Source organism: Eublepharis macularius, chromosome 16 (assembly GCF_028583425.1).
Source record: "Eublepharis macularius isolate TG4126 chromosome 16, MPM_Emac_v1.0, whole genome shotgun sequence".
In the NCBI taxonomy this organism is placed as follows: Eukaryota; Metazoa; Chordata; class Lepidosauria; order Squamata; family Eublepharidae; genus Eublepharis; species Eublepharis macularius.
In genome coordinates this window covers 2340787-2359190 of record NC_072805.1, presented here as the reverse complement: position 1 = coordinate 2359190, position 18404 = coordinate 2340787, and the positions used below count along the sequence as shown (strand labels likewise).

Here is an 18404-nt window from a genome sequence, read left to right as displayed (position 1 = left end):
TTTAAAAATTGTCCTCTTGAACATTACTGTTTTGCACATTCTGTGGAACGACAGAAATATGGGAGCTTTCCTGACCTCCTGAGCAAGCTGTTCTACAAGGTAGGAGCCACCACTGAGACTGCACCTGTATGGGCCATTGCTGACCTTACCTATTTGCAGTATGGCACCCTCAGAAACCTTTGCTTAGATGACCAAAGCTCACGCAGGGCAGCACAGTGGGAGAGGCATTCCTACAAGTATATGGGCCCAAGGCCAGTAAGGGCCTTGTACACTGAACTGAACTTGGTAACTGACTGGCAACCAATGGAGAGACTGCAGAATAACATGCATGCCCCCCATAGCTTGCACTACCAACTGAGCTGTGGCCTTCTGTACCAACTTGAGTATCTGCATTGACTTTAAAGATAGTCCCATGGACTGAGCATTACAATAGTGTAGCCATAAGGTTACTGAGGCATAGATCCATGTGGCCAGATTGGTCAGGTCAAGGAGGGAGGGAGCCATCTTTCAGGCTAAATGAAGTTGGAAGAAACCATTAATTTACTTCTCCAGTAATAGTGCTGGGTCTAGGAGGCTCTTAATTGAGACAGCAGCAGGGCCTCATCAAAGGAGGAAAGTTCAATGTCTTCTTCCTCTTTCTCCTCTTTTTAAACTTTTTATTTTCTTAAACAAACATAACATTTTTTAAACAATAAATGTTACAAAAATAACAGATTACTATTCTTTTGATGGTACATTGTTGGTGATCAATTCCTATTATACTAGCTTGATTGCTTATATTAGCATTTCAATGATTAATTAACATTCCAATCTGATATTTAGCAATTACACTTTGAGTTTTTGATGGGCTTTGAGACTCAAAATATTCTATTATGTTTAGAAGATAGGTTTTGTCCCAAAGCTGATAAATGCAAAAAGCTGAAATATATAAATTAGGTTATACAATTTAAGATTCTTCAACATTGTATAAGGCTTTTCAACAATATAACTATCACTTATAAATTGGTACACCAGCAATAAGTGTCTATACATGAATATAAACCTAGGGGAAAAAAGGAAAAAGTTAAAATTATTACCCCCTACCCCACTCCCACATAGAAAAACTATATAGCATTAGTATGGTTGTAAATATTCCCCCCCTCCCATCTTTCCCCCTTACAAAAACTATTAAACTCAAAATAAAGGTTAGCTATGAGTGATTTATGACCAAAATGCTAAGTATGATAATATGATAGCTGTACAGCCCCTGAAAGACTCTAACAGCAACAACAACATTCAATTTATATACCGCCCTTCAGGGTGACTTAACACCCATTCAGAGCAGTTTACAAAGTATATTATTATTATCCCCACAAAACACCCTGTAAGGTAGGTGGACCTGAGAGAGCTAAAAGCTGTGACTGAGCCAAGGTTATCCAGCTTGCTTCAAGTGGAGGAGTGAGGAATCAAACCTGGTTCTCCAGATTAGAGTCCTGCACTCTTAACCACTACACCGAACTGGCTCTCTGTAGAGAGTAATCTCCTGAGGGTCTTTGTACAAATGTACAAAGTCTAGAGGCTGTCATTAGTGGGAGCAAAGAGAAAAACTGGCTCCCTCACCCCCTCAAAACCTCAGTACAGCAAGATAACACAAATTACTAGCTTTGTTTTAAATTATGATTTCTGAATTCTGATAACTCCCCCTCCCCCTTTTTTCAACTTTTAAGTAAAGACAGAAACAAAAAGCAGAATTTCTTGACTCCTGGATGCAAAAGGCTAGCAAGCCAATTGGCTAGGAATAAAGATAAATCTTGTTTTGCTGTTAGTTCCTCATTAACCCCCCTAAATTTAAGATTCTGCTGGTGCGTTATTACTTCCAGGTTTAGAACTTTTTCATGCATCTCCCCTTTCTCCTTTTGCAGAGTGTGGATTTCGTTTTGCAAAGAGCTAGAGATATCTAATGTGCAGTCTGTTTTTTGAATAATGTTGTTCATTTTAGTTTGGAGATCTGTGATCTGGTCAAAAAGTGACTTTATAAGATTTGCCATTTTGTTTAAGATTCCACGTTTGCAAATAAGGCAGCAAGTTCTGAGTCAGGCGGGATATTCAATGAAGTTCCTACCGCATTTCCATTGTTCTTGCCATTGTTGGTGCCATTGTTGGTGCCATTGTTCTTGCATTGCTTGCAATTGTTAATTCTGGTGCCGAGGCTTGAGTTGCAGCAAAGAAGTCTTGCAGACGCTTTGCAACTGTGCTGTTTTGCCTCTTGATATTCGCGCTGTGTTTCCCCATATCTGGGAGCGATTTCTAGCTTAATAAGATAGGGGTTTTGGAGGATTTTGGAGTGGGGTGGGATGGAACTCAGCTCTCAGGCATCCATCTTCTCCAAAGCTGACACCATGCCCCCAAGTTCAATGTCTTCTAAGGTCTCAGCCTTTCCAACTAAGATTATCTCTGTCTTGTTAGGATTCTGTTTCAATGTTCTCCCTTAACCAATTCACTGTTTGACTGTTTGACAGTGGTTCAGAATTTCTATGCCATCACCAGGTAATTTGTATAAAGAAATATACAGCTGGGTGTTGTCTGCATAATAATAACAAGTAACTCCAAAAGTATAAATAATTTTTTCTAAGGGTCATACATAGGCAATAAAGAAAGGCCTCCTTGAATATTTAGCATGTACACACTGAGGCTACCGAGGTTAGCAAGAGTGGTTCATCCTGACATTCTCCCCGTACTTACCCTCTTCCGGGCAGAAGATAGACTTTGACAAATGGGTCAGAATAGCCATTGTTGTCTCGGGGAGCAAGGTTTCTTGCTTGAAGAACATGAACAATCAAATTACCAAGGTGTTTGTCATAGTTGATTTGAAGCTAGGGAAACATGGAGTAAGGTTAGCTACTCACTATCAATACTATTTTTAAACCAAATAATACTATTTTCTGAGTCAGAAACTCAATGGTTTAATTCCACAATATTCATAAATGGACCTGAGAGGTTTATTTTAAACAGATTATCTTTACCTAAACAGAAGTTTGGTTTTATTTATTTGAAGGTAAAGGTGTGCCCTAACCCTGAGCAAGCGCCGAGTCATTACTGACCCATGGGGGGACATCGCATCATGTCATTTTCTTGGCAGACTTTTTGTTACGGGGTAGTTTGCCATTGCCTTCCCCAGTCATCTACACTTTACCCCCAGGAAACTGGGTACTCATTTTACCGACCTTGGAAGGATGGAAGGCTGAGTCAACCTTGAGCTGGCTGCCTGAACCCGGCTTCCGCCAGGATCGAACTCAGGTTGTGAGCAGAGCTTATCTCTCTTATCATGTATCACTCTGTGTCGCGTGGCTTTATTTATTTACTTTAAATATTTTAAAGCCATCTTTCCACTTAGTCTTATGATATGTGCAGTTTAAATAGATAGTTACTTAAAAACAGTCCAAGGAGATGGCTGGAAAGCAAACAATATAGCCACCACACTGAAGCAATGCCTGCTTAGTTGCGATCGATGTCTGGTTAAAAGACTTTCTGTTCCCCCCCATGCATACAAGCATGCATGCAATTTTCTGTTCCACAGAAGAAAGGCAGAATGTAAAGGCAATTAATACAAAAATAATGTATGTCCCACTGGAAACAAAAAGCCCTTTAGGGAAACCGTCTGGATCATGGACAAATCACTACCTGGGATGAAAAAGAATACACAATTTAGAAATATTGAAAAAAACCCTCCTCTTAAAGGTCTTCATACTATTTCTCATGGTGTAAGTCAGGGACATGCACTAAAAATGGTATTTTTCAGATCCAGATATTGGGATCTCCAATATTTGGGTTCAAAACCCCAGGTTTAATATTCAAATGAGTTGGAGCCAAATTTATTAGGCTCCATTATTCCCCATGGAGGAATCTTTCCAGCAGGCTGGAGAGGCCATTCTTTTTAGCAAACTACACCAAAATTGCAGTGGAATGAGGGCTGTCTGTTCTCTGAAGTCCTCCACATTTCAGGAAGTTTGGTCAAGGGGCCTAATTCTGTAGGCTGCTGATCAAGCTACTCTCCATTGTTTCCTACGGGGGAAAAAATCCAGTGCTTTCTCCAAGGCAAAGAAGTCAATGTCAAACACACAAAGAGTAACCACTGACCCAATGCCTCTCCAAAAGAAATAACCAAGCCTGAAAGAACCAGGAATCTCAGGGCAACTAAACCGGCAGCAGAAGGCATGTACTCCGTCCTGAAGCTGCAGCCATTTGTGGCAGCATTTCCCCTTCACCTTTGGAGGTCTCCCTCCCGGGAGCAAAGGAGGGAGGGGGACCTGACTCTCAGGCAGCAAATTAGGGAGAGCTCTCCGTGCCTGTTCAATCACAACCATTCTCTCTTGTGGTCTTTGAGACATTCTCTTTGAAAAAACCATCTTGATTAAACCGACACTTTGTGTGTGTGTGTGTGTGTGTGTGTGTGTGTACCGTCAAGTCATAGTCGACTTATAGTGACCCCAGCAAGGGGCTTTCAAGTCAAGTGAGAAGCAGAGGTGGTTTGCTATTGCCTTCCTCTACAGAGTCTTCCTTGGTGGTTGCCATCCAAGTACTGACCCTGCTTAGCTTCTGAGATCTGACAAGATCAGGCTTTTCCTCCCTAGAGAGACACTTAGCTCATAATAACAATAACTTCAACAACAACAACAACAGTAAGAGGAGAGAAGGGACACATTCAGGGAGAAACATACAACAGTTATTCCAGTAGTGATAGAAGCACTAGGTGAAATTTCAAAAGGACTAACTAAACACCTAGGCTCTATTGGACTAGACAGGATAACAACTGGCCAGTTACAAACAGCTGCACTCCTTGGAACATGCCCCATACTAGGGATCACTGACTCTTCGATTCCTGGATAAAATCGGAGTTGGTGAGGGACCAAAAATTAGGGCCTAAACATCTCGTGGACCAGTGATTCGATACTGCAATGGAATTGTAGATTGGACAGAAGCCGAATTGGATGCACTAGACTGCAAAACGAGGGAAATCATGATAGCCTCAGCCGATCACACTCTACATCCTTGAAGCAATATGGCTCAACTATATTTGCCATGAAGAAATGGTGGCTGAGGATTGTTACAAGTACAACAAATAGTAGTAGAATAAAAAAGGATGTTGTTGAATGATTACATCAAGAGTAAGAAAGAGAAGATGCTGGCTGACATTTATATAGAGGGAACAATTAAAATTAAGAGTACAAAATATGACTGTAGAAAAGAAATGTTGAAAAACTGGGCCATTTCCACACAGCTTATCTTTTGCCGGAACACAGCGTGTTCTCGCGTGAAATCGTGTGATAACAGTGTCTTCCTGGTGCGATTTCACGCATGAAGATGCTGTGTTCCGGCAAAAGGTAAGCTGTGTGGAAATGGCCCTGTATGGAGCCTTGACAAAGTAAATCACAGCATGACCAATAAATGAAGAACATGGAAGGTAAAGTTGACAAGAGTAACATGTGGAAATTGTTAATGCAAGGGATATTGAATAAAGAGACAGTGAGTGACCAAAAATTCAAGCCCAGACATATTAGCCACACAAGAATAGGCATTAAGAACAAAGTATATGAAAGCAAAATTTGAAAAAATCGCAAATGACAGTAAGATAGATTGTGTAAAAAAGCTGATGAAACAGTTAACCATTTCATCAGGGGTGCAGTAAGATCGTACAAACTATGGTTGTTGTGGGTTTTCCGGGCTGTATTGCCGTGGTCTTGGCATTGTAGTTCCTGACGTTTCGCCAGCAGCTGTGGCTGGCATCTTCAGAGGTGTAGCACCAAAAGACAAAGATCTCTCAGTGTCACTGTGACACTGAGAGACCTCTGTCTTTTGGTGCTACACCTCTGAAGATGCCAGCCACAGCTGCTGGCGAAACGTCAGGAACTACAATGCCAAGACCACGGCAATACAGCCCGGAAAACCCACAACAACCATCGTTCTCCGGCCGTGAAAGCCTTCGACAATACATTGTACAAACTGTTTATAAAAAGTGCCAATAAAGTAGCTGCAATGTTGCAATGGAATTTATGCAAAAAGTATGAGCTACCATCCATTAAATATTGTTGGGAAGATAAGCTTGAGAAAGTTGTTGAAAATGAGAAAGTTAAGATCTTGTGGGATTTCAAAATCCAAATGGATCCTGGATCTGATAGGAGGGCGGATGCACTTACTTTCTTGCCCCAGGAGGGCAGATTTGAGCTTTGACTCACAAAAACTTCTTCTGGAATGAACTTGTTCATCTCTAAGGTGCCCCGGATGTCTGGGGCAAAAAAGTAATTAATAGACCGGGATGATTGGTGGTGAACCAATAGCTGGTCTACATTTTCTTACCCGGCGTTGGCAGCATTACAGTAATTCTAGACAGTGGCCATGATCCAAAGAGCCAGTGAGACTGCTGAGTTTTTCATCTGAACAGCATACCTTTCCCTGCCCCATCCAGCACCTGCCTCTCCAATGTCATATCACAGGCTGTTTGCGGAAGGTCCCGCGGTCTCAAAAGGGGCGAGGCATTTATTGACGGAGGGAAGACTGTCATTCTTTGAAACCCAAACTCACAGCCTCCTTCGATGCACAGAACCATTCATGCAATTTATCCCATTTATCCCCCTTGTTAATCCCTTGCAGCAATGGCATTATTCACTGGGGCAAAATAAGCAGAATGAAACTGCAGAAGACTAGCTGGAGCCCTTTTCTTCCTTCATATAAGTGGCCTCATCATGCTTGTAATTTGAGATCAGGCAGAGGAAAGGTGGACATCCAGTTTGGAAAATCTACACAGTAATTGACATACATATGCCCTCTTGCATTACAGATTGAAAATTCACAATTCAGCCTCTTTTCATGTTAATGGAAATTTAGTTGCTATTGGACATCAGTTCTTGCTATTTACACAGTGAAGCTTAAAAGCCATGTTTAGAACTGAGTTCTCTGAGCAAGGCCAACCACCCCCGTCTGGCCATTATTCTTTCTCCTCCATCCATATTAGCCTTGCAACAATTCTGTGTGGCATATCAGGATGGGATTCCCCACCGAATTCCACACATGGTGAACTGGCCTAGAGGCAGACACAACAGACACAACAGATGACGGCTCCACACATGTGGCTATATAAAAACAAATGCCATACAGCTTAATACCAGGCTTACCTGAATTTCTCCAGTAATTGGATGAGAATTGGACTTTGTGGCTTCAGCAGGCTGCTAAATTATTAAAAAAAGAGAGAGAGAGACATGATCTGTTTCCTTCATTTTTATAATTGTAATTCCCATCCCCATTACTGAACTTTGATTTGGGCTGCCAAGATTGTGGCAGTTCTTGCTGCGACGCTCGTGGAAACAAAGTCAAGGCTACCGACCGGCCCCTGGTTTTAATAGTCCAACCATCTAAAGCAGAGATGAACATTTGCAAAAGGCAAGCAAGAAAAGCCTTTGAAGAGTCATAATGTGACACTTTCTGAAAATTAAAATCCTGTTGATTTACCAACATCTTTTGACTGTTTTAATTTTGGCAGGTGTAAGCCATGGAACATTAAAACCTCAGCAATTGAATACGGTGCCATGGTTTGGTTTAACTCTGTTCTGTGGACAAGGTATAAGCTGCCCTGTTTGTGCCCTGTACTCTCCTCGCTCATTTGCATAGTGGGATAGGGCTGTTTTAATGTCAGGGGCGCAAGACTAAGGTCTGGCTTTTCCTCAAGGCATTTTATTGATTTGTTGTGGTTGCTGCGTGTGCGGGACCCTTTGACATACTCCCCTCTTAGAATTCCCAGCTTTCATTTTAAAAATATGCTTTGCTTTTTGATGTAGGAGAAAATGTACAACCAGGTCCCCCCTAGACTGCATACAGAAGGAATGTGGGAGGGCAAGATGTAAGGTGGCTGGGAAGCTGAATCAGTCACAGGCCAATGGAGACAGTGCAGGATAGCAACTAAGCCCTCCACAGGCACAAACGCAATGGAATACATCAGTGAAGTGCGTTCTAAGCCCCCCTCAGCTCACGCCTTGCCCTCAGCTCTGGGATAATGTTACTCTGGCAAGGGGTCACATACACTCAATGGAAGAACAAGCAAGCCCACTTCCACCTCAGCTAAGACTGCAGCCAATTATAGTTGCCTTAAACAAAATCTAAGACACAGCCAGGACAGGGGTGTGAGCAGCACGAGGCTCCACCTGTCTGGGCTCATGTTGGGCACACTCAGGACACACACAAGGGGACTCTGGTGATGACGAGTAAGGGGACTTTACACAAAAAAGAAGGTGGCCTTGGCACAAACAGCCAAGTACAGGAAGAGCCTGTTGCTAACACCGGCAGCCCTCACAGGTATCCTACCTCTGGAGACAGACAGCTAAGTGGACTCTCTCTCTCTCTCTCTCTCTCTCTCTCTCTCTCTCTCTCTCTCTCTCTCTCTCTCTCTCTCTCTCACACACACACACACACACACACACACACACACCTCTGTCAGGCCTTGCCAGGTAAATCCCCAAGCACTTCACTGCATCACTCAGGTGTATGAGTTAAAGTTACTTTATTGAAGAGAAATACCAGTATCAAGATGGTCAGACAGGATCATTGGCTGGAATGGCTCAGGATGGCAAAGCAAGGATAATTATAGGGCAAAGTCCACCCCACCCCCCAGTAAGGAAGAAAGTCCGTTAGTATTTTGGCTCATAGAGCCAGGGAAGAAGGGAGGAGGGAAAGGATGAGCATTGCTCAGTCTCTTAGAAGTGCAGTCTCTGCTGTACTTCAAGGTCACTTTCTCAGGCCTGCCAGGAAACCATTACCAAAACACCTGCAAGATAAGCAACTAGCAGTCTTTCAGCAAAATATATTTAAGACACTGCAGCACTTCCTGGACCATCTATAGAACATAACTTTGGGACTCTTGTGTGGTTTATACTGATCTCCATCTGTATATTGACTTGCCAACTTGCACTTTATACTTGTTTACACTTAATGGAGGTTGAAATTGGAATTGCTAATTATAATACTGCTTTTGAAAATTTCTCTTTGAAAACTTGTTAAATTAGGATGGTAAATTGGCTTGTGGTAGTGGGGGATTTCCTGTATAATTGCCCCATTCTATCAGGGCTGTTCCATGGGGGGGGGAGGAAGCCCAAGACATGCAGTCACAATATACAGTAAAAATGGTGACAAGCTGGAGCTAACCATCAGTTTCACGTAAATAAGAACCAGTTAGATGATATATCCTGAAATTTAAGCATATATTGAGCGCTGTAAGATTTTTTACTTCAAAACTGTGTATAAGATATAGTTATTTATATTTTTGTGTTAAGTATACTAGTTGCAGTCGTGTAATGTTAACATTTGCATCACTGTTCTTTTTGTAAGCCTCATAACTCCAAAGTTATGTTGTAGGATTTGCCAAGACAATACCATTACTCTGATGGGAATACAGTTAAGCTGCCGCATTCTGGTAATGAAACCAGGGATTAAAGCAAAAACGAATTTGAATTAAAGTATCTACTGCAGCAGAGGTCAGTGAGCTTTACATGCTCCATCCACCATCTTTTTAATCCTCCATCTGAAGATAATGCTTGTTTACTTGGAATATAATCACTCTTTTTTTGGAATGACATTTTAAAGCGAATGCATTAGCGTCTACTTAGGTTAAAATGGATTTTGTTCCTCCAACCATCTCTGCAGCTAGAGAAGTATGGCACATAATATAATGACAATATCAATTTGACCCATTCTCACATGCTAAACTAACATTATGGTCAAATCCAAATTTAAAAATTGGGGGAAAATTGATAGGTAATGATGATGAGTTCTTGTCATTTTTCCAACTCTCTAAATATCAACTTATGCTGAATGGTAATATTTACAATTCTGACACTTGGTGTAAGCCTGAACTGGAAAAAGGGTTTGGGACCTAGGACCTAGGTCTGATTAATAGACTGCAGATACACAGATAGATCAGACTAGCAGATAACTGAGCTGTACCCAGGGTTGTATTAATTTGCATGTTTAGCAAAGGCTCATGGGGCATGTGGAAAAAAAAGAGAGGTCACCATGACTATTAGAGGTGGCATAATACAGGACTAGGCTAGCTGGAAAGACTGGAGGGAGAGAAGAGAGGAGAGCTGAAGCTGCTGCTCTTTGGAAGGCAAAGCTTGTTTCCAAGCTTTGGAGCTAAGAAGATCATAGAGCTGAAACTGCTAGCTGGAAGAGCTGAACCCTTCTCCCTGGGAGACCAGCAGTAGCTGGGAAGAGCTGAGCAATCAAGGAAGAACAAAGAGCAGGAATTGCTGGCCACTGAGCTCATTGACTGCTTGAGACCAGCACCCTAGTACAGAGTTGCCCCAGTTCATCCTGCTAGGAGAAAAGGGAAACTGCTCCGAGGGCAACAAGCAAGCCCCAGGATTCAGACAGCGTCTTCACAAGAAGAGTCATGCTGTGGCGAGGCCTTCTGGATATTTGGGACTGTTCCAGGCATAGCTTCTGGCCAAGTCCACAGAACTGTCTGCGCACTTTACCAAGGGATTGTGAGTAGGACTCTGCTCTGGGGTCACTGGTTACTGATCCAGTATTGATAACCATGGGAGTGGTTTCATAGTTGTGTTCTGTTATATTTAAATCAGCGCTGGATCGTGGGCAACCCTTGCCAGCCACCTCGCGTGTGCGCGCTCCCCGCACTGCGTGATGACGTCACTTCGGTGATGTCATCATGCAGGGCAGAATGGAGGCAGCGTGCGGGGCTGGGAAGCCGCCCGCGCTATTTGCCTCCCCGCAGGCGAATGGCGTGGGCGGCCTCGCAGCCCCCCGCGCTGCTTTCACCTGCCCCACAGTACAGGGGCCAGCTGGCTTGCTGCACACCCCCTGCCCTGCAGGGCAGGCAAAAGGCAGCACGGCCACCCGCACCATTTGCCTGCCCCGCAGGACAGGGGGTGGCCGCCCGCCCCCTGTCCTGCAGGTCAGGTGAATGGGGCGGGGGGCTGCGAGGCTGCCCGCGCTGCTGTCTGCGCCCTCTGGCAGCTGCTCCCGGCGCCCCCTCCCTGGTGGCGCTGGGGGCAGACTACCCCCCCTGCCCCCCTCGATCCGGCCCTGATTTAAATAAATTAGATTTATATTTTGAATTGGTAAGCCTATCTCTAGACATTGAACCTGGTCCTCGGGACTCTGGGGGTTACATCGATGTCCAAATATGGTCTGTCAGGTTTGAGTGTTTCAGAATCTCCTTCATTTTTGGAGATTCTTATTGAAACAATACAGAAAGCAGAACCTACAATAAGGCTGAGTGTGGTCAGGTGTTTCCAGGCTGTGCTCCATTACAGAGGAGTATTGTTTTAGCTGATTTCAATTGATTTTAGCTTTTAAATAGTTTTCTTTTTATCTCATTTTTAATTCTTCCTTGTCTTCTTCCCCCCTCCTTCTGGTAAAGGGGGGGAGGACAAATATTTATTTTGTCTCTTTTATGAATGAGAAGCGAAAGCTGTCTCCACATTTTTATCTCAGATTCTCCAAGCAGCTATACGGAGTTTCTTTCTTTTAACAGATAAAGCTGCTACTTACTGCTGCTGCTGCAGCTGTTCATTTGCTGTGTTTAGTTAGATCTCCAATTCCTAGCTAGTTTATTGTTTTCTGAAACCCCCTTCTGATGTTTCATTTTATTTTCCTCTTCATTCTATTTATATGTTGTTAGATGAAAGATTTATTGGTTTCCTGGTGGGGAATAGGGTGGGGTCAGGTGGCTGAGAGGATAGCTCAGCTTTATGTTTGTTATGTTTGTTATTTATGCTATGTTACATTATATTTATAAATAGAGAGAATTGAGTAAGCTACATTTATTCATGTATTTTGATAGTCACTTGGAGGTGATTTCTCTGTTTTTATTAATATTTTAGTTTTTTAAAAAACTACCTTTTGACCTGTGGGCCCCGAAACTCTGCTCAGAGTACTCTTGGAATATACTTGGAAGGTGATGATATGGACAGAAGACCCCTTTCCAGTCACCTACATGGAGTGTGCCATGTTTGTTTTCCTCCCGGAAGAGAAGACGGACGTCTCTTGTCAGAAGTGTAAGCTAGTCAGGCTTTTGGAGGAGAAGATTCAGAGCCTGGAGGAGAGGATCACCACCCTTCAGGAAATCAAGGAAGGGCAGGATTTCACTGAGAAGAGCCCCCCGGGGCTCTGCACAAGCATGAAGAAATAAGTCCAAGAGAAGAAGGAGGAGTCGATCTCCCTTCTGAGCCTCCTCTCAGTTCTGCAGTACAAACTGGAAGACGTAGACTAAGATGATGCTCTGGTCCACTGGAGCTCAAGAATCGTTTTGAGGTGCTTGAGATGGTGACAGAGATGAGAGTGGAAAGAGAACCACAAAGACCTGGAGGAGGGAGTGAAGAGGGCATGGGGCCACACGGAAATGGAAGAAAATGGAAAGTGGTGGTCATCAGGAAATCTCTGCTCAGGGGTATGTAACATCATGTGTTCAGGCCAGATCCCCGTCTCCAAGAGATGTGTTGGTTGCTGGGGGACAGAATTCAGGATATTACAGACCGACTGCTGAAACTGATCAGACCGACTGATCAGTACTCATTTGTTCACATGGGAATGAATCACACGGCCACGAATACCATTGCAAGAATTAAAGAGGACTATGAAGCTTTTGGAAGGTAGTTAAAGACATTGAGGGAACAAGTGGTATTCTCTTCTATCATTCCTGTCAAAGGAAGAGGAATGCAAAGGGAGCAGACCATACTCGAGGTGAATCATTGGCTGAGGCGGTGGTGCCGGCAGGAGCACTTTGGGTTCTGGGACCATGGGATAAGTTTTCTCAGAGAAGGCCTTCTGGCACATGATAGGATTCACTTCTTAAGGTCGGGGAAGAAAATGTTTGGAAAGAACCTGGAGAGCTTCATCAGGAGAGCTTTAAACCCTAAACTGATGCCGCAAGGGGAAGGGGACGATCAACATGGGGATTTCAATGAAGAGGCAATAACAGCGGGGGCCCATCTGGGTAGGTCAGATCAGACAAAGGTACAAGGCTACAAGTGCCTATATACCAAGGCCCGAATTATAGGTAATGAAGAGCTTGAGCTTCTCTTGCAAAGAGTGAGCCAAATGGTGGTGGATGAAGGGAGTGACCCGTATGGAGTCAGGGATCCCGGTCCTCTGGGGGTGAGGGAGGCATGGCAGTGGGACTCTGGCCAAGATGAGAAGGACACGGAGATATGGTAGAGCTCGGTATCCTTCCAACCTGCGTCCCATCCTGAGAAATGCTGGGTGTGGAGTGAGGAAATTTAGCCCCCCTTCAACACTGATGTTGTGCAATACCAGGTCCATAAATAATAAAGCTAGAACACTGCACAATTATTTTGCAGAAAATGATGAAGTTGATGCAGCGGGTGGTGACTTAACATGTGACTCCCAGAGGAGCCAGTATAATAGATTATATCTTGGCCCCACTTGATTACCTTTCCCACTTTGAGTTCCTAAAAGTTGGTGACTGTATGGGAAGTGACCATCTCCCAGACTTCTGGTTTGGACTGATGGTGACCTGACATTGCCCGGGGAGCTGGGCAAACAAGAGCATCTGTTTTAGGCAGGCCAGGTGCATACATCACCTGCTGCCACCCCTCTCCAGGTAGGAGAGGGTCCAGAACGCTACGGGACCCTGAGAGCATGTGATCTCAGTGACGGGGGGGTTCTGAATAAAGGATTTCCCCCATTGCCTTGAGGTCCCCTCTGGGAAGGGCGAGCTAAGATCTCTTCAGAGCTCTTTGGAATCGAACTACGGCATAAGATCACCAGAAACCAAGCCTCTGTATCGAATTTGACCATCTCTAAATGGAAGAAACAGCATGAACAACCCAAGTGAAGCAAGGAAGGTAAAGATTACTATCACGTTTTCCGGACTTAATAGTGGAAGAAAGAGGCAAAAGGAGCAAAATAAAAAGATGGGGCTGCTAGTTGAGCAAACGAGCAAGGCATTTTTGCGAAAATTGTTGAAATTGGATGGAACTATATAGCGCTAAAGGAGAAAAATAAGTTTTGTTTACACATACCTGTGGTTTTGCAAAAGATAACAGCAGTGAGAAAGGGGAGGGAGCTTGAGAGGAACTAGATTGAGCATCGAGAGATTGTAAAGGATATTGAGAACAGCGAACTTCTTTGCCTAGAGAGGGACCAACTCAAGAAAGAAATGGGAAGAGCAGAGAAGACTGCAGAAACAAAACAAAGAAAACATCATGAGATGGTGAAATTGAAAGGTCAGCAGGAAGCGGAAGTTAGCCATTTTGAGAAGGGGAAGAGGAGCAAGCAAACAGGATATTATACCATAGAGAAATTGCGCCTGACATTTTGGTAAGGTCAAAGAGACGAATTTGAAATAAGACTTTAAAATTTTAAAATAAGACTTTAAAATAAGAGAAATAGAAGTGGATACCAAAAATGGAGCTAAGAAAGAGAGCTGATACTTGGGGTGGCGCAAAAGCTAGCCCAGGCACGATGAAGAAAGGTGAAAAAGAATGGCAAGCTGCTATAGAAGCGTTAGAAAAAAAAGTGTTGGATGGCAACAAAGAGTTGGGCCAATCTATACAACGAATGGAGGAAAGCTTGCTAAAAAATATAAAAGATCTAATAAAAGCAGAGGTGACAGAGTTGGCTAAGAGTATAGATGATATAAAAATGTAACTTCAGACAACAAACCAAACAGTGCAGGAGGTGGAGCAGAAGACCTCTAGCTTAAAATTGGAAAATCAAGCATTGCAGGAGCATGTGGAGGTGATGGAATGTAAAATTACAGAAAATCAGCTAAGATTTAGAGGAGTGCCGGAGTCTATGACGCAAAATATGCAAGATCAAATAGTTGCAATATTGGCAGAATTTTTAGAAAAGCAGCCAGAAGAAATTGAAGCTAATTTGGATTTGGTTTATAGAGTAAACCCCAGCTATGCACAGCAGAAGAATTTACCTAGAGATATAATTGCACAACTGACAACTAAAAGAATGAAAGAGGAAATTTTAAGAAGGCATTTTCAAAACCCATTGGAAATGGAGGGAGGCAGAGTCAGAATTATGAAAGAGCTGCCAAGGAAAATTTTGCAAGAGAGAAAAAAATACCGAGAGTTAACTGGAAAATTGAGAGAGAAGGGCATCAGGTATAGGCGGGAAATACCTGAAGGTTTGAGTTTTAATTTCCAATCTGCAAGAGTGATCATCAAGTCAAAACAGGATATGACGGTGTTTTTGCTTGATAATGAAAGAGACTTTCCAGGAATTGTTAAAAAGTAGTAACATGGAGTACAAATTAATATCTTGGAATGTTAATGGACTGAACTCACCTCAAAAACATAAAGCAATTTTTCATTGGGTAAAGAAGCAAAATTGTAATATAATATGTTTACAAGAAACTCATATTAAAGAACAAGATTGCAAATTTTTAAAAAATAGACAATTAGGGCAAGAATTTTGGGCATCTGCCAAGCAAAAGAAAAGAGGGGTTGTGATATATGTAAAGGAGGAAATGGACCCTAAATTAATTTTTTAAGATAAAGATGGAAGATATTTGGCAGTAGAGATTTTTTTGAATTTTAAGAAGACCCTGGTTTTAGGAATTTATGCGCCAAATGGAGCTAAAGATGAATTTTACAAGGAAATAATTCAAAAATTGGATCAATATTCATATGAGCAAATTATAATGGCTGGGGATTTTAATGGTGTCATTAACTTGCAGTTAGATAAGAAATCCAAACTACTGTATAAAAAGGCTGGGAAGCTACCAAGATCATTTTTTGAATTGGTTGGACAAGAAAATTTGGAAGATATTTGGAGAAATTGGAACCCTAAAATAAAAGACTTTTTATTCTGTAAGACACCAGTCTTTTTCAAGAATTGATATGATTTGGGCGACAAAGGAGTTAAGTCTGCTCACAAAGAAAATAGAGATCATGCCGAGGATGAGGTCGGATGACAATCCAATGATGTGGAAAGTTTTGACAGGATTTAGGAAATTTAGATGGAGACTAAATGAGGATCTCTTACAGAGTCAAGAGAATATTGAAGTCATTCAAAGAGAGACAAAATATTTTTTTCAACAAAATAATGGTCAGGCGGGGCCAACACATGCGGTATGGGATGCTTATAAAGCTGTGGTGAGAGGGATCCTGATCACATTGAACAGCAGGGAAAAGGAAAAAAAGCAAAGCAAATTTCAAGAGATACAGGAAAAAATCTCCAAGAAGAAGAAAGACTTACAGAAAAGACTGGGGAAGAAAACAATAATTCAAGAAATAAAGATATTACAAGAGCAGCTGAGGGCTTTTGCAAATAAAGAGTTAGAATGGCATTTAAAGTCTTCACAGCAAAAATATTTTGAAGGGGCCAACAAGCCAGGGAAATATTTAGCCTGGCAACTGAAAAAGAAAAGGGAGAAAAGAGCTATTGGGAAGATAATTGAAGAAGGAAAAGAAATAATGGAACATCAAGGGATAAAAAGGACATTCTATAAATATTATGCTAAACTATTTCAAAAAAAGATGATAGACCCAGAGAAAATAGAAGCATATTTAGAAAAAGTTAAATTACCAAAGATTTCAAAAACAATGAAAGAGACATTAAATGTTCCAATTACAGAGGGAGAAATCCTAGAAGCTGTAGAGTCAACTAAGATAGGGAAAGCACCGGGTCCAGATGGAATCTCAGCAAAATTTTATAAAGTAATGAAAAAAGACCGGGTGCAGCCCCTACAAAAGTTGATGAATGAGATTATGAAGAAAAAAGATCTCCCAAAGGCTTGGAATGAAGCAAATATCTCGTTGATTCCAAAGGAGTCACAAGATCTAACAAATGTCAAGAATTACAGGCCTATATCTCTACTGAACAAGGACTATAAAATTTTTGCAAGAATTATAGGTGAAAGGCTTAAGAGATTTTTAATGGAATTTGTAGGAGAAGAGCAGGCCGGATTTTTACCAAATAGACAAATTAGGGATAACTTGAGAGTTGTGTTGGACGCCATTGAATATTATGACAAGCACCTGAAAATCAGGTAGGCCTGTTCTTCGCAGATGCAGAGAAAGCCTTTCACAATTTAAATTGGGATTTTATGTTCTTGACTATGGAAACGATGGATTTGGGGCAAGAATTTATAAAGGCAGTGAAAGCTATATACACTGAGCAAAATGCGTTGTTAGTGATTAACAGTGATTTGACAGCAAAATTCGTGGTAAGAAAAGGTACAAGACAAGGATGTCCACTTTCACCTTTATTGTTTGTTATGATGCTGGAAATACTTTTAAGGCAAATAAGAGAGGATGACAGCATCAAAGGCATAAAACTTAAAGGGTTTTCTTACAAGTTCAGAGCGTTTGCGGACGATGTGATGTTTATAGTGGAAGAACCAATCCAGACATTACCAGTATTATTAGATAAAATCAAAGAATTTGGAGATCTGGCAGGGTTAAGTATAAACAGAACAAAGTCGAAATTGCTCTGTAAAAACATGACAAAAAAGAAACAGGAGGAGCTAATGAACGTTACAAAATGTGAAGTGGTTCAGAAAACAAAATACCTGGGAATAGAATTAACAGCTAAGAATATAGATTTATTTTAAAACAATTATGAAAAACTGTGGTCACAGATAGAGAGGGATTTGTTGAAATGGAATAAAATGAATTTGTCACTGTTGGGACGTATTTCAGTTGTAAAAATGTATGTACTACCCAGAAGGATGTTTTTGTTACAAACGATTCCAATTGTTAAAGATAAGAAGCATTTTGACAAATGGCAAAGGAAGATATCAGATTTTGTCTGGGCAGGGAAAAAACCAAGAATTAAGATGAAAGTGTTGTGTAACGCAAAAGAAAGGGGAGGTCTGCAACTACCAAATTTGAGATTGTACCATGAAGCGATTTGCTTAATTTGGTTGAAGGAATGGGTAAAACTATCTAATCTTAAATTGTTAGCACTGGAAGGGCATAACAACTTGTTCGGTTGGCATGCGTATCTATAGTATGAGAAACATAAAATGGACGGTATGTTTCAGCATCATTTTGTGAGAAGGAATGTCTTCATGATTTCGCAAAAATATAAAAAGTTTATGGGGGAAAAAAGGCCCATGTGGATTGTACCAGCAGAAGTGGTGAACCCAAATATGTATTATAAGGGAGAAGATTGGCTAACCTACAAAGAGTTATTATGGGCTGACAGAGGTACCTTTAAAATAAAAAGTAAAGAGGAGTTACCATTTAAGTATGGTTGGTTGCAATATAGACAAATTAAAGATGTATTTGAATCTGACAAAAGAAAAGCGGGTTTCAGAACAAAAAATACAGAATTAGAAGAAATTTTGTTTGGAGAAGGAGCAAAAATGATTTCTAAAATGTATAAAATTTTATTGAAATGGTATGCACAAGATGAGGTAGTTAAAACACAAATGGTGA

The 18404-nt window shown here is 41.7% G+C and overlaps 1 protein-coding gene across 1 annotated transcript in view; it reads right to left on the bottom strand.

Moving 5' to 3' along the window:
• The window catches only part of PCLO (piccolo presynaptic cytomatrix protein), a 303767-nt gene that overhangs the window by 51477 nt on the left and 233886 nt on the right, over positions 1 to 18404 (bottom strand). Inside the window, exons 15-16 of the mRNA XM_055000594.1 lie at positions 7149 to 7202; positions 2722 to 2852 (exon numbers count right to left, since the gene is read on the bottom strand). Of these exons, the coding sequence (XP_054856569.1) occupies positions 2722 to 2852; positions 7149 to 7202 (185 nt within the window). The remainder of the gene's footprint in view (positions 1 to 2721; positions 2853 to 7148; positions 7203 to 18404) is intronic.